This window comes from Anomaloglossus baeobatrachus, chromosome 4, assembly GCF_048569485.1.
Source record: "Anomaloglossus baeobatrachus isolate aAnoBae1 chromosome 4, aAnoBae1.hap1, whole genome shotgun sequence".
In the NCBI taxonomy this organism is placed as follows: domain Eukaryota; kingdom Metazoa; phylum Chordata; class Amphibia; order Anura; family Aromobatidae; genus Anomaloglossus; species Anomaloglossus baeobatrachus.
In genome coordinates, this window is record NC_134356.1 from 32,041,383 (window position 1) to 32,058,295 (window position 16,913).

Genomic DNA, 16,913 nt, shown 5'->3' on the forward strand with positions numbered 1-16,913 from the left:
ATTGAACCATTTGTTTGCCAATCTCGGGCGTATGCTTCGGGTCGTTGTCCTGCTGGAACACTATGTTGTCCTTTTCATACACATAGTACTCGACTGTATGAAGTAACTTGTCTTGTAGGATACTCACATATAGCTCAGCATTGAAACCACCATCCATCCTGGTCAAGTATCCAACACCTTTGGCTGTGAAACACCCCCATATCATCAGGCTTCCTCCACCAAACTTGACAGTTCCCTCAATTTCTTGATCCTTTAGTCTCTTTTTCCGTTGTTTGTTCCACACCCATTTGCCCGCATCAGAGCTGTCTATTGACTTTCATCTCATCGCTCCAAATCATCCGTTTCCAATCTTCTACTATTCGTATTTCTTTGCAAACTCGATCTGACGCTTCTTATGATGATATTGAAGTTGAGGCTTCTTCACCTTTTTTCGGGCCACCATTCCAGACTTGTGTAACGTGCGTCGCTCGGTGCTTGGATGGACATCTGTGATCTCACTATTATGAAGCACACGAGCCGCCTCCAATGCCGGGTTTGTCACCAGAACTGATAGACCTTGTGAGGAGCGACTTGTTGACTCTGATATTTTACCTGGACGTCACCTCTTGGCCTTTGAATGGACGGACTTCATTTCTTATTCTTCCAGCTGTCATGGCCTCACATGATGCAGTTTGGTAATTTTCTTGGCGGAGAGACCGCTATCGATGAGCTGGATGATGCTGTTTCTCTTTTCTTGGGAAATCTTCTTCATGGCTCCTCGATTCGAACCGGTGACCTTTCACTTGGGAATCAACCTAATAACACACTGAGCTGTTAGGGAATGTGAGAACAGGTTGTAATTTGTAGTATACAGGAAGAAAAAGGTTCAAAACAGTAACAATGCAGTGACATAACAAAAATCTGCATAATTAATCATATGCTAAATGGTTGTAGGTCAAATTGATATATGAGATAGCCAAGATGATTGTCTATAAAATAAAGGTTGTCTCACGCTCAAAGCTGAAAGTGGATGATGAGATATGGAGACTGAAAGTCAAACGTTGTAGATAGATAGGTGGATGGATGGCGAGATGGATGGATGGATAGGTAGAGGGACAGATAGATGGATGGATGGATGGATGGGTGGATGGGTGGATGGATGGATGGATGGATGGATGGATAGATAGATAGAGGGACAGATAGGTAGATGAATGGATGGATAGAAGGATGGATGGATGGCGGAATGGATGGATGGATAGATAGAGGGACAGATAGGTGGATGGATGGATGGATGGATGGATGGATGGGTGGATGGATGGATGGATGTATGGATAGATAGATAGATAGAGGGACAGATAGGTAGATGGATGGATAGATAGAAGGATGGATGGATGGATGGATGGATAGATAGAAGGATGGATGGATGGATAGATGGATGGATAGATAGAGGGATAAATAGGTAGATGGATGGATAGAAGGATATTGGATGGATGGATGGATAGATAGAAGGATGGATGGATAGATGGATGGATAGATAGAGGGATAAATAGGTAGATGGATGGATAGAAGGATATTGGATGGATGGATGGATAGATAGATGGAAAAATGGATGGATGGATAAATAGATGATAGATAGAGGGATAGAGAGATAGATGGATACAGCCAAAGTCAAAAGTTCAAAACATTGTTACCCTTTTGCTTGTCTATCTATCTATCTATTATTATTATTATTATTATTATTATTTATTTATAGAGCACCATTAGTTCCATGGTGCTGTACATGAAAAGGGGGTTACATACAAAAGACATATACAAGTTACAGTAGACAGACTAGTACAGAGGGAAGAGGGCCCTGCCCTTGCAAGCTTACATTCTATAGGATTATGGGGAGGAGATAGTAGGTGGGGTGTAGATGGGGCGGCAGCTCCGCACGGTGGTGGGGCGGCAGCTCCGCACGGTGGTGGGGCGGCAGCTTTTCTATCTATCTATCTATATATCTCTTCTGTATGTACCATTTTCTGTTTTTCTGTCTACTATTCCAATAATTTATTGGTCAATTTGGCCAATGTAAAGGGGTTCCCCGAGGTCATCAAAGCCCTGCCCTTCCAGACCCATTGACTTAGTAGTATGGAGCCTGTAGACACGAGTGGCAGCGCTTCTAGAAAATTAAGTCAGATCCTTTTTACTACATCCCCATAAGTTACAGGCCTCATGACATTCATACGAACTGTCTATTTTAATATACGTATTCCCATCTCAGGAAGGCAGCGACTTTTATCAGAATGCTAATATTTTAGTGCAGAAATGACTACATGAATACCCATAGTATTTACACGACTTCTCCGCACATCGAAAACCCTGGATACATCGAGATCAGTAAAGAACCTTGACTGCGGCTTTCAAGATTCCTTTCCCTTTGAGAGAGCAAAATAGATGAGATCAATAAACCCGTGCCTTGTATATCTGCATTACTGCCTCCTTTTTATTAAGATGCTTTAAGCAGTGATTGTAGTCATATAAGACTAATTTATCCGCTCGGCTCATACAGTAACCTTTCACAGTTATTGTTTCTGCCTCTCTCAATTTACTCATTTAAAGGGCAGGCATTGCCGGTCTTTTATTTATTTTTTTCTTTCTTTAACATGTTTTTCAATGTAGAATTACCATAAAAAGGTTCAAGAAAACGGTAAACACAGTTTATGATCTTAAATATCTGTAAGAACACCTTACACAGTTCAGGATGCCATTTTTCATTTCTCGTAATCCCTTAAAGATATAATGGTTTTATCTATTTGTGCTTTTTTATTTCTAAAGAATCAACATACTCTGTTTTGTAAAGTAACAAACCTTGGGTAACCTTAGTCCTCGCCCTAGTTAGAAAGTGTTACAAGGAGGTTTTTTACAAATATAGCTGACTGTCATGGCGGCGTCAGGATTTATAGAAAATATCTTCAATGGTGTCTTTGACCCATAGATTGGTAGTTCATAGGCAGGCTAGCAAGAGTTAATTCGTGCTGGGCTGCTTGTTAGTCTCCTTTTGTCACATGCTGTGGGGGAACCAATCACATTCACTCCCCTCCTATATATGCTGGTTGGATTTTCCTTTATTGCCAGCTATAGCTTCTCTATACTGGTCTGGTGAGGTGCTGTGATCCAGACTATCTGGTAGTTGTAATATTTTGTTGCTGTGAGCAGTTGTAGTGTTAACCCTTGTTGTCCTTTTATTGCTGCCTTCCTTCTCTTGCTTTTCTTCGCTTCTCTCCTATATATGCTGGCTGGACCCTTCCTTTAATGCTAGCTATAGCTTCTCTATACTGGTCTGGTGAGGTGTTGTGATCCAGACTTTTAGGTGGTTGTAGTACTTTGTTGCTGTAAGCAGTTTTCAGGTGTAATGTTAACCCTTGTTGTCTTTTTATTGCTGCCTTCCTTCTCTTGCTTTTCTTTGCTCCCCTCCTAGATATGCTGGCTGGACCCTTCCTTTAATGTCAGCTATAGCTTCTCCATACTGGTCTGGTGAGGTGCTGTGATCCAGACTTTCAAGTGGTTGTAGTACTTTGTTGCTGTGATCAGTGTTCAGTTGTAATGTTAACCCTTGTTGTCCTTTTATTGCTGCCTTCCTTCTCTTGCTTTTCTTCACTTCCCTCCTATATTTGCTGGCTTGACCCTTCCTTTAATGCCAGCTAGAGCATCTGTATACTAGTCTGAAGAGGTGTTGTGATCCAGACATTCTGGTGGTTGTAGTAATTTGTTGCTGTGTGCGGTTATAGCGCTAACCCTCATTGTCCTTTTATTGCTGCCTTCCTACTCTTGCTTTTCTCCTTAGTCTCTTACTGTTTGTTCCTGTGAGTGTGCAGTTTGTCTGAGTTTTGGGATTTCCCTGTCTGTCTTTATCTGTGTTACCATTTCACTCCTGCCCCTTCCTTCCCTAGGGGGGACAGATTAATTTTGGTCAGGAGACTATGCAAATTTTCTCTTCAGATAAACTCTAGTGTCTAGCAATCCTAAAAGTAAAAAGTGACCCTATAACGAGCCTTATGCCAGATCAGAACCTCAGTTTGCAGACATGGTGTTTCGGGTTATTGTCGCGCATCAATGTAAAGTCAGGAGAATAGTAAAGAGTAAAGCACGGGACTCTAGCATCTCCACCATTAGGGGTAATCTGGAGGTTAGGGATAACTTAGAGTCCCCTAGCATGAGGGACAGTACAGGAGCCCATATCTGCCACTATACAACAGTCACATCATGGCAGAAAGAGTATGTAAAAAGTAGAATTTATTATAATGGGATTTTTTTTTCAGTGGGCTACTAAATTTAATTTGGGAAAGCAGGTCCCTTTATATCCTCTCACAGAATTACAAGATGAGGAAGACGCTGTGTGCATTGGGAAAACCCAGTACAGCACATGTGAAATGCAATCATTCAGTACTTTAGCTGCCTATGCAGACCTCAGAATTTGAGATGAGTTTGAAGTTGGCTACTGCACTCTGCATAGGCAGAAACTCTTCATTTTACTGAGAGCTTTGTCATCTTGGTACAAAATTGCGCTACTAGTTATTGAAATTGTCCAGAACTTTGATATTGATCACCTATCCTATATACTAAAGAACCGCCAGAATTAGCATTTTTCGGTCACAGCAATTCCCTTAGAAAATGCAATAATAAGTGATTAAAATGTCAAAACCATATCAATACATTCTGCAGTTCAGCACCGAAAACGCCCACACAGCTTCATCAACAGACAAAAAAAATATAGGTCTCAGAAAATGACCCCCCCTATACAATGACTGATATCACCTCTATATACAGTAGATAACATGGCGTCCACCATTCAGAATTCTTGATGTTACAGCTCACCTCCTGCTACTCCTATACAATGACTGATAACATGTCTATATACAGTAGATAACACTGGATCCAGCCTTTGCAATAGAAAATATCACAGCTCACCTCCTTCCCCTCCTTTACAATGACTGATAACACCTCTATATACAGTAGATAACACAGGATCCACCATTCACAATAGGTGATGTCACAGCTCACCTCCTCCCACTCCTGTACAATGACTGATAACACCTCAATATACAGTAGATAACATAGGATCCACCATTCACAATAGGTGATGTCACAGCTCACCTCCTCCTCCTCCTGTACAATAACTGATAACACCTCTATATAGAGTAGATAACACAGGATCCACCATTCACAATAGGTGATGTCACAGCTCACCTCCTCCTGTACAATGACTGATGATACATCTGTATACAGTAGATAACATGGAATCCACCATTCACAATAGTTGATATCATAGCTCACCTCCTCTTCTTCCTGTTCATTGACTGACAACACCTCTATATACACAATAGGTGATATCACAGCTGACCCTACTTCCCGATCCCCCATCCCGTTAGAATTACCTTTGCACATAGTCACTAGGTCCTTCAATACAACAGAAATGGTTTGAGTCTGTTCAATGTGGATAATGTACATGTGCATTTTCTGGAACAACAAGAAGTCAGGGTCTACAATAGCCCTAGAGGCCGGGGAGGAGAATTACAAGATTTTTAGTACAGATTGTGATATGGAGATAAAAAATACAAAAAAAAGGACATTCGATAAAAAAAACCTGAAGCTGATGACACATTCTTTTTTAGTGTTTCAGCCATATTCTAGTCTGTAAAGGCCCCGTTACACGCAACGACATTGCTAACGAGATGTCGTTGGGTCACAGAATTCGTGACGCACATCCGGCCTCGTTAACGACATCGTTGCGTGTGACACGTACCAGCGACCGCTAACGATCGCAAATACTCACCAAATCGTTGACACGTCGTTCAAATCCCAAATATCGTTGCTGGTGCGGGACGCAGGTTGTTCGTCGTTCCTGAGGCAGCACACATCGCTACGTGTGACACCCCAGGAACGACGAACAACACTGTACCTGCGTCCTCCGGCAACGAGGTGGGCGTCACTTTTCTGCGGCTGCTCTCTGCCCCTCCGCTTCAATTGGACGCCTGCCGTGTAACGTTGCTGTGATGCCGCACAAACCTCCTCCTTAGAAAAGAGGCAGTTCGCCGGCCACAGCGACGTCGTTAGGCAGGTAAGTCCGTGTGACGGGGACTAGCGATATTGCCCTTGACGCACAAACGACGAGGGCATGTGCTTTCACGAGCGTCATCGCTAGACACAGACACAGACAGACAGACATGAAATGAAAGACAGACGTGGAAAGAGAGACAGACGGGGAACGAGACAGACGGGGAATGAGACAGACGGGGAACGAGACAGATAGGGAACGAGACAGACGGGGAACGAGACAGACGGGGAACGAGACAGACGAGGAACAAGACAGATGGGAACGAGGCAGACTGGGAAAGAGACAGACCTGGAACAAGACAGACCTGGAACAAGACAGACGGGGAACGAGACAGACGGGGAAAGAGACAGACCTGGAACAGGACAGACCTGGAACAAGACAGACCTGGAACAAGACAGACGGGGAACGAGACAGACGGGGAACAAGACAAATGGGAATGAGGCAGACTAGGAAAGAGACAGACCTGGAACGAGACAGACCAGGAACAAGACAGATCTGGAACGAGACAGACGGGGAACGAGACTGACAGACAGATAGAGAGAGAGACAGACAGACAGACACAGAGATAGAGAGAGACAGAGAGACTAATACAGAGACAGACAGAGACAGACACACAGACACACAAAGACAGGCAGAGACTGTCAGAGAAACAGAGAAATAGTTACCATCCCAGGCAACGCCCGGGTACTACAGCTAGTTAGGCATATTGCCCATTTTTCCTGGGGATCCCGGCTGGCTCGCCATGTTGGTGACCTTTGGGAGGATTGTGTACGAGTCCACTGTGACATCGCTGCTACGGTTCCAGGTAGATATGGACACAGCAGGGGACTATGTATTTGTGACAAAACTACATGTTGGCCTATTTATTAAAAATGTCAGTGGTTTTGGAATTGTGCAGTGATGTTTCGGGGCTGACATTTCTAAGCTCTGCAAATGGAGGATAAAAACATTAATGTACTGGAGTCTGACAAAATCCCTAACATCATTACCCTCCCCACCTCTCAGAGACAAGAAAAGGTAATCTATTACTTTTTCATCCATGAAATTTCTATTGCATCTACAATTCCAGGAGCATCCTCAAACTCCCGGCAGAGGAATAATTGGTTTTTGTAAAGAGAAAAGGGTTTTCAAAGTGGTCAACTGTTTTAGAAAACACATTATGAAATCCCCTTTTAGGGAATTCAGAGTTATTACCTGAGGTTTAGCAACCTCATTTATTGCCCGGATTGCAAATGGGCTACCAACAGAGTGTCTTCACTTTGGAGGACTCAATGTAATTCTTCATATTTCCTGTGGGAGTGCTGTAATGAAATAAATCACTTGGTAGCAAATTCCTTCACAGATCAGAGCTGATTTCTGGATGCCCTTGCTAATTTGGACCACCCCTTTAACAATTCTTACATATTTAAGCTCTGTCATGGTTCTGATGTGCAGAGCATCTTGTGCTGTGATGGTCTGCCTGCAATGCTCTCCTGCAAAGCTAATATTTGCTGTTCCATCGTGCAGAGCATTTTGCAAGTTGGATGCTCTGCTGGTTGTCTGGAGTTTCTATGGACAGGTTGTTTCTCAACACTGGATTCTACATGGTCCTGGCAAGTGCCTACGCAGATGCTCCATGTTCCCGGTGATTGCTCTGCTTCATTTTGGAGCGTGCTCACCCGAAACGTCACCAGTCATACTTCCTGGTTATACAGTAGTGCTCTCGGCTCCCGTTGTGTACAGTGATCTGATTTTGGCTTCTCGACTCTGGACTGTTGTTGACTTTGCCTGCCTCCCTGTTTTTGTCCTTACCTCCTGGCTTCTGACCTCAGACCTCCTGCTGACCATGTCCCCGCCTGCTCCCTATGTCCTGTATATACTCTCCTGGAATCCTGACCCTCGGCTTGTATCTGGACCTCATCTCTGCATGTCCCCAGTGTCCTGTCATTACCTCCCGGCTTCTAACCTCGGACCTTTTCCTGACCACGTACCCGTCTGCTCCCTGTATTTTGGATGTATTCTCTTGGAATCCTGACCCTTGACATGTATTTTGACCTTATCTCTGTATGTTCCCAGTGTCCTGTCATGTCCGGGTTTCTGATCTCGTCTTGTCTGACTACCTCTCCATTCACTGCACGCAAGTAGTGTCTAGTGCCACTTATGGACGAACATCACAAGCTCTTTGTATTTTGACTTTTGTAGCCCATCCAACTTTGACTGATCAAATGTTTTCTCTTGTTTTTCTTTTTACAGACATTGGGCACCATAACTGCAGTGCCAATTAAAGTCCCTCAGGTCAGCTCCTTGCACAGATTGGCAGGACATGGACCAGCAGTGCTACCTCAGGTAACTACGTTACTCACTAATGGTAATAGCTTATTTATTTATTTCTTTTTATAAAATTGATTCCCTATTGCCAGGAAGGTCAACTTTACCTTTGAAAAAACACAAATGATCAAGTATCAAGTCATTTCGATAGGCTGATATGTCCTTTGTTTGTAGATACTTTCTTAGCTTTTCCGTATGGACTGGAACAGAATAAGCAGAGACATCTCATTATAATTTAAGGGTTATATTGAGTTACCGATAGTGCTGTTCAATGGTGAAGGTCTGGATAAAGCAGGCTGGCAACACAAAACAGTGGGGAAAATAAGTATCTGATCCTCTGCTGTTTTTGCAAGGTTTACAACCTACAAAGAACTTCTACTGTGACAGACAGAATAGAAAAAAGAAAATCCCATTGAATGATTTTTAACTAAATAATTTGTATTTTATGGCATGAAATAGGTATTTGATACAATAGAAAAACAGAACTTAATATTTGGTAGAAACCTTTGTTTATCATTAGAGGTCGGACGTTTCTGGTAGATTGTGTGCTAGGTTTGCACACACTGCAGCAAGGATTTTGGTGACTTCATACACATCTTCTCCAGATCTTTCAGGTCACTCCTCCATACAGATCTTCTCTAGATCTTTCAGGTCACTCCTCCATACAGATCTTCTCCAGATCTTTCAGGTCAGTCCTCCATACAGATCTTCTCCAGATCTTTCAGGTCACTCCTCCATACAGATCTTCTCTAGATCTTTCAGGTCACTCCTCCATACAGATCTTCTCCATATTTTTCAGGTCACTCCTCCATACAGATCTTCTCCAGATCTTTCAGGTCACTCCTCCATACAGATCTTCTCCAGATCTTTCAGGTCACTCCTCCATACAGATCTTCTCTAGATCTTTCAGGTCACTCCTCCATACAGATCTTCTCTAGATCTTTCAGGTCACTCCTCCATACAGATCTTCTCCATATTTTTCAGGTCACTCCTCCATACAGATCTTCTCTAGATCTTTCAGGTCACTCCTCCATACAGATCTTCTCCAGATCTTTCAGGTCACGCCTCCATACAGATCTTCTCCAGATCTTTCAGGTCACTCCTCCATACAGATCTTCTCTAGATCTTTCAGGTCACTCCTCCTTACAGATCTTCTACATATTTTTAAGGTCACTCCTCCATACAGATCTTCTCCAGATCCTTTCAGGTCACTCCTCCATACAGATCTTCTCCATATTTTTCATGTCACTGCTCCATACAGATCTTCTCCAGATCTTTCAGGTCACTCCTCCATACAGATCTTCTCCATATTTTTCAGGTCACTCTTCCATACAGATCTCCTCCAGATCTTTCAGGACACTCATCCATACAAATTTTCTCCAGATCTTTCAGATTTCGGGGCTGTCACTGGGCAACATTGAGTTTCAGCTCCCTCCAAAGATTTTCTATTGGGTTCCGGTCTGGAGACTGGCTAGGCTACTCTAGTACCTTACAGAGCCACTGCCTAGTTGCCCTGGCCGTGTGTTTGGGATCATTGTCGTTCTCGAAGACCCAATGAGGGAAGGAGGTTATTGGCCAAAATCTTGCAATACATGACCCCATCTGTCCTCCTGTCAATACAATGCAGTCGTCCTGTCCCCTTTGCAGAAAAGCCCCCCAAAGTATGATGTTTTCACCCCATGTTTCACTTTGGGACAATGTTCTTGGGAGTTATAATCATCCTTCTTCCTCCAAACACGGTGATTGAAGTTGATACCAAAAACTTCTATTTTGGTCTCCTCTGATTACATTACCTTCTCCCATGCCTTCTATGGATCATCCACATGGTCACTGCTGAACTTCTAAAGTGCATGGATATGGGCTGACGTGAGCAGGGAGACCTGGCGTGCCCTGCAGGATTTTAATCCATGACTGCATAGTGTATTACTAATGGTAATCTTTGAGACTGTGGTAACAGGGATCTTCAGTTCATTGAGCAGTAGTTCTAGGCTGATTCCTGACCTTTCTCAGAATCATACTTACCCTACGAGGGGAGATCTTGTATGGAGCCCTAGATGGAGTAAGATTGACAGTCATCTTGTGTTTCTTCCATTCCTAATAATTACGCCAACAGTTGTCGTCTTCTCACCAAGCTGCTTGCCTATTATCCTGTAGCTTATCCCAGCCTTGTGTAAGCCTACCACTTTGCCCCTGGTGTCCTTAGACAGCTGTTTGGTCTTTTCCATGGTGGAGACGTTGGAGTGTGACTGATTGATTGTGTGGACAGTTGTCTTTAATACAGGTAATGAGTTAAAACAGGTTCAATTAATACAGGTAATCAGTGCAGAATAGGAGAAAAAATAGCAGGTCTGTGAGAGCCAGAATTCCTGCTGGTCGCTCGGTGATCAAACACTTATTACATGCAATAAAATGCAAATCATATAATGGGATTTTCTGATTTTTTTTTTATCCTGTCTGTCACAGTTGAAGTTACCTATGATAAAAATTACAGACCTCTCTATTCTATGTAGGTGGGAAAACTTGCAAAATATATAGAAGGATGAGTCTCTGTATATAGGTCTCTGTCACTCCCTGCTCCTTGGGGGAGGGCCTAGGTAGTCTCCATCACTTCCTAGTGGCTAGTTCCAAGGATATACGTTTTCCAGGAGTGTTCCTTTATTAACATGGAAATTAAATATTTTTAAACCGGCTTCAAGGTGGAGTTTCCCTTTAAGTCTAATTATGATCATTTCGTCAAGGACAAAAATACAGATATGATGAATTTGTCATGTTCTTGGCCACTAAAAGCTTTTCTTTCCCGTCCAAATGATATTCCTGAGATCAGAGATTATATTCTCATTGGTTCAGTGTCTAGCGCGAGCTTCGGCACAGAGGTGAAACGTGCTCCCCCTTCCCTGCATAATTGCTAGGTGTATTCCATTAGAATTCAAATTAACGCGTATAGACAATTATTACTTTTGCTCCTCATTTAAGCAGTCAACCACTTATTCAGATTCACAAGGACGGGAACTGCACGCATTTTAATGACAAGCTTGCCAACACTGCAAATGTCTCGAACAAAGACAGTGCCTTAATCAAGAATTAACAACTTAAGACCAATGCGGCAATAACTGGCAACCGCAGCGCTGAACCGCGGATTAGCCATTAGTATTTCATCGATGCGTAGTAATTAGTATTAGAGAAATTAATATTATAGAAAGGAATATTCGTTTAGGAGTGAGGAGGAGCAAATTGAGTCAAGGGAAGTTGGATTCAGAAAAAAATTCTGATTTGTTAGGATCTGAATTTTTTTGCCATTTTCTTTGCGCGAATCCAAGAAAATTAAAGGCAGCCTCCAATTTGCTCTTTGGGGATCTTCGGTGCCTCCATGTTTTAAAAGTCCAGTCTTCTGTTCAGGCATTCTGTTATTCCCTTCTGTCTTCTCATCCAGCATCTTCAGTGCCTCCAAATTCTAAAAGTCTGGTCTTCTCTTCGGGCATCCTGTCGTTCCCCTCTTGTCTTCTCTTTCGGCATCTTTAGTACCTCCATTTATTAGAGTCCAGTCTTCTCTTCAGGCATCATGCTGTTCCCTCTGTTCTTCTCTCCTGGTCTCTTCGGTGCCTCCATGTTTTAAAAGTCCAGTCTTCTGTCCAGGCTTTTGTCATTCCCTTCTGTCTTCTCATCCAGCATCTTCAGTGCCTCCAAATTCTAAAAGTCTGGTCTTCTCTTCGGGCATCCTGTCGTTCCCCTCTTGTCTTCTCTTTCGGCATCTTTAGTACCTCCATTTATTAGAGTCCAGTCTTCTCTTCAGGTATCATACTGTTCCCTCTGTTCTTCTCTCCTGGTATCTTTGGTACCTCCATTTACTAAGAGTCCAGTCAGTCTTCTCTTCAGGCATCATACTGTTCCCTCTGGTCTTCTTTCCTGGCATCTTCGGATCTTCGGTGCCTCCAGAGTCTTCTTTTCAGGCATCCTTTCATTCCTTTCTGCCTTCTCATTCGGCACCTTCGGTTCATTTTTCATTCAGTTCATTTTTCTCTTCAGGCATTGTTCTTTCTGATTTGTTCTTCTCTTCCGCATTCTCCAGCCTTCTTTTCAGGAATCCTGTCATTCACTCCTGTCTTCACTTCTTCAGTGCCTACAGATTCTAAAAACCCAGTCTCTTTTCAAGGCCGTTCCCGACGGTCTTTTCTCCTGGTATCTTTGGGGCCTGTGGATCCTAAAAGTCTGGTTTTCTCCTCATGCATCCTGTTATTCCCCTCTAGTCTTCTGTTTTGGCATCTTTAGTACCTCCATTTTCTAATAGTCCAGTCTTCTCTTCAGGCATCATGTTGTTCCCTCCATTCTTCTCTTCTGATAATTAAAGGCAGCCTCCAATTTGCTCTTTAGGTATCTTTGGTGCCTCCAGATTTTAAAAGTTCCGTCTTTTTTTCAGGCATTCTGTCATTCCCTTCTGTCTTCTCATTCGACATCTTTGGTACCTCTAAATTCTAAAAGTCCGGCCTTCTCTTTAGAGATCCTGTCATTGCCCTCTAGTCTTCTCTTTTGGCATCTTTAGTACCTCCATTTTCTAATAGTCCAGTCTTCTCTTCAGGCATCATGCTGTTCCCTCCGTTCTTCTCTTCTGATATCTTTGGGGCCTCCAGATTTTAAAAGTCCAATCTTCTTTTCAGGCATCCTGCTGTTCCCTCCGTTCTTCTCTTTAGGCATCTTCGGTGCCTACAGATTCTAAAAATCCAGTCTCTTTTCCATGTATTCTGCTGTTCCCGCCTGTCTTTTCTTCTAGTATCTTCGGTGCCTACGGATCCTAAAAGTCTGGGTTTCTGTTCATGCATCCTGTCATTCCTTCCAGTCTTCTTTTTGGCATCTTCAGTGCCTATGGATACTAAAAGTCCTGTCTTCTCTGCAGGCATCCTGTCATTCTTTTTGGTCTTCTCTTTTGGCATCTTTGGTGCCTCCTGATTCTGAAAGTCCAGTAATTCTTTCAGCATCCTGCCATTCCCTCCTGTTTTCTCTTTTGGCATCGTCGGTCCTTCCGGATTCTAAAAGTCTCCACTTCTCTTCATGCATTCTGTCATTCCCGCCTGTCATCTTTTATGATTATCTTCGTTGCCTCCAGATTCTAAAAGTCCAGTGTTCCTTTCAGGCATCTTGCTGTTCCCTCTGGTCTTCTCTTTCAGCATCTTCGATGCCTCCGGATTTTCAAAGTCCAGTCTTTTCTTCAGGCTTCTTGTTGCTCGGTCCTGTCTTCTCTTCCAGCATCTTCAGTACCATCGGACTCTAAAAATCCAGTCTTTTCTTCAGGCCTCCTGCCATTCCCTCCTATGTTTTCTTCTGGCATTGTCAGTGCTTCCAGAAGTCTGCACTTCTCTTCATGCATTCTGTCATTCCCTCTGGTCTTCTTTTATGGCATCTTCAGTGTCTCCGGATTCTACAAGTCCAGTCTTCTCTTCAGGCATTCTGACATTCCTTCTGGTCTTCTTTTTCAGAATCTTCGGTACCTCCACTTTTTAATAGTCCAGTCTTCTCTTTAGGCATCCTGCTGTTCCCTCTGTTTTTCTCACCTGTTATCTTTGGTGCCTCCAGAGTCTTCTTTTCAGGCACCCTTTCATTCCCTTCTGTCTTCTCATCCACCATCTTCGGTGCCTCCAAATTCTAAAAGTTTGATCTTCTCTTCAGGCATCCTATCAATTTTTTTCTTCCGGTGTCATCAGCACCATCATTTCTGACTATTCCTCAACACATCAGGACATGTCAGGGATCAATGACTTGACATGATGATGATGATGATGATGATGAAGAAGATGCAAAAGAGAAGATAAGGAGTAACTGGATGCCTTAAGACAGGAGAAGACAGGAGTGGAGGAAGGGATAGGTGAGGGATAGGAAAAGGTGACTATTATATAGGGCATATATTTTAACAAACGATCCTTTTGCTCTTGGGAAAAATAAGCTGCTTGGCCAAACGGAGGAAAACCTATCGGCCAACACTTTAATTAAGACTAAAGCCTGCTTTACACGGGACGACCGATTGTGCGATTTTACAATCGATCGTACCCGCCCCCGTCGTTTTGGCATCACGGGCAAATCGCTGCCCGTGGCGCACAAACTCGTTTAACCCCCGTCACACGTACTTACCTTTTGGACGACCTCACTGTGGGCGACGAATGTCCACTTCCTGAAGTCGGAGGGACGTTCGGCGTCACAGCGACGTCACACAGCCGCCAGACAATAGAAGCGGAGGGGCGGAGATGAGCGGGACGTAAACATCCCGCCCACCTCCTTCCTTCCGCATAGCCGGCGGGTGCCGCAGGACGGAGGTAAACTGCTGTTTATCGTTCCCGGGGTGTCACACGAAGCGGTGAGTGCTACCCCGGGAACGATGAGCAACCGGCGCCATTTCAATTAAACGAGATTATGAAACCGAGCGACGAGTACATGACTCACGATTTGTGAGTGATACTGCGTCGCTCGGAGGTGTCACACAGCCCGACGTCACAAGCGATGCCGGATGTGCGTCACAAAAACCGTGACCCCGACGATCTATCGCACTATAGATTGTCTTGTGTAAAGCACCCTTAAGGGGTACTTTGCACGTTGCGACATCGCTAGCATCGGCTAGCAATGCCGAGCGCGATAGTACCCGCCCCCGTCGCACATGCGATATCTTGTGATAGCTGCCGTAGCGAACATTATCGCTACGGCAGCTTCACACGCACTTACCTGCCCTGCGTCCCTCTGGCCGGTGACCCACCTCCTTCCTAAGGGGGCGTGTCGTGCGGCACACAGCAGACGGCCAATAGAAGCGGAGGGGCGGAGATGATCGGGACGTAACATCCCGCCCATCTCCTTCCTTCCTCATTGGCGGTGGACACAGGTAAGGAGATGTTCCTCGCTCCTGCGGCTTCACACACAGCGATGTGTGCTGCCGCAGGAACGAGGAACAACATCGTATCTCCTATTAGTGCGACATTATGAAAATGACCGACGCTACACAGATCACTGATTTTCGACGCTTTTGCGATCGTTTATTGGCGCATCTAGACTTTACACGTTGCGACGTTGTTACCGGCACCGGATGTGCGTCACTTTCGATTTGACCCCGACGATATCGCAGTAGCGATGTCGCAACGTGCAAAGTACCCCTTAAAGTTAACACCAATATAGACCGGTTTCTTAAAGGGAATCCATCCTGAGCTTCAGAGTCACCAAACTTACCACATTGCTGGGTTGGACAGTGAAAGACAGACTTAGAAATACCTTTTTGGTTGCAAATAAATTTCCCATCCCAGTGAAATTCAACTTTTAATATTTATGTAAATTATCCTGCAAGTGCATTGAGGGAGGGTTCATTCAAGTCAAGTGCTTTCGCATTATTACTCACCCTCGGCCACCCACGTGTGTTCAATTTCCCCCTCTTTTTTGCTGCTATGTCTTCTGAGGCTGGTTGTATTAGGCGGAAAATAATTAGGAAGATTGGTGCACTTGCTGGCAACTAGCCCACCTTCAGTGCACTTGCAGCTTTATTTGCATAAAGATTCAAACTTGATTTTCAGTAATAAAATATCCATTTATATCTAAGACGGTATGTTTGAACTTTTCTTTACTACTTTTCTCAGTACTATATATAGTTTGGTGGTCCTGATAGATTTTAGGGATCCTGATCTTGGTCCATGATGCTCTGAGCTTTGAGATCATCTCAGAGAGGAGCCCCCCCCCCCCCACCCATTATCCATAACCAACAGTTAATCTTTAGTGAACCTGTTTTTGGGTAAGGATTTTTTCAAACCTGAAAGTTTTTTTAAAAGGCTAATCGGGTGTTACAAAAGTCCCTCCTTTTTATCTTCTACTTCTTAGATCTTGCCACATCTCATGTTGTAATTCAAAGCTACACTGTGTGCAGAATTATTAGGCAAATGAGTATTGTGATCACATGATGCTTGTTATACATGTCGTCCTACTCCAAGCTGTATAGGCTGAGAGCCAACTACCAATGAAGTAAATCAGGTGATGTGCATCTCTGTAATGAGGAGGGGTGCGGTGTAATGACATCGACACCCTATATAAGGGGTGCTTAATTATTAGGCAACTTCCTTTCCTTTGGCAAAATGGGTCAGAAGAGATACTTGACGGGCTCTGAAAAGTCCAAAATTGTGAGATGTCTTGCAGAGGGATGCAGCAGTCTTGAAATTGCAAAACTTTTGAAGCGTGATCACCGAACAATCAAGCGTTTCATGGCAAATAGCCAACAGGGTCACAAGAAGCGTGCTGGGCAAAAAAGGAGCAAAATAACTGCCCATGAATTGAGGAAAATCAAGCGTGAAGCTGCCAAGATGCCATTTGCCACCAGTTTGGCCATATTTCAGAGCTGGAGTATCAAAAAGCACAAGGTGTGCCATACTCAGGGACATGGCCAAGGTAAGGAAGGCTGAAAAACCACCACCTCTGAACAAGACACATGAGATAAAACGTCAAGACTGGGCCAAGAAATATCTGAAGACTGATTTTTCAAAGGTTTTATGGACTGATGAAATGAGAGTGACTCTTGATGGGC

General features: G+C 43.8%; 1 protein-coding gene across 1 annotated transcript in view; it reads left to right on the plus strand.

The window, feature by feature from the left end:
* The window catches only part of PHF21B (PHD finger protein 21B), a 164,294-nt gene that overhangs the window by 105,174 nt on the left and 42,207 nt on the right, over positions 1-16,913 (plus strand). The window contains exon 3 of the mRNA XM_075344209.1: positions 8,306-8,398. Coding sequence (XP_075200324.1) covers positions 8,306-8,398 — 93 coding nt within the window. The remainder of the gene's footprint in view (positions 1-8,305; positions 8,399-16,913) is intronic.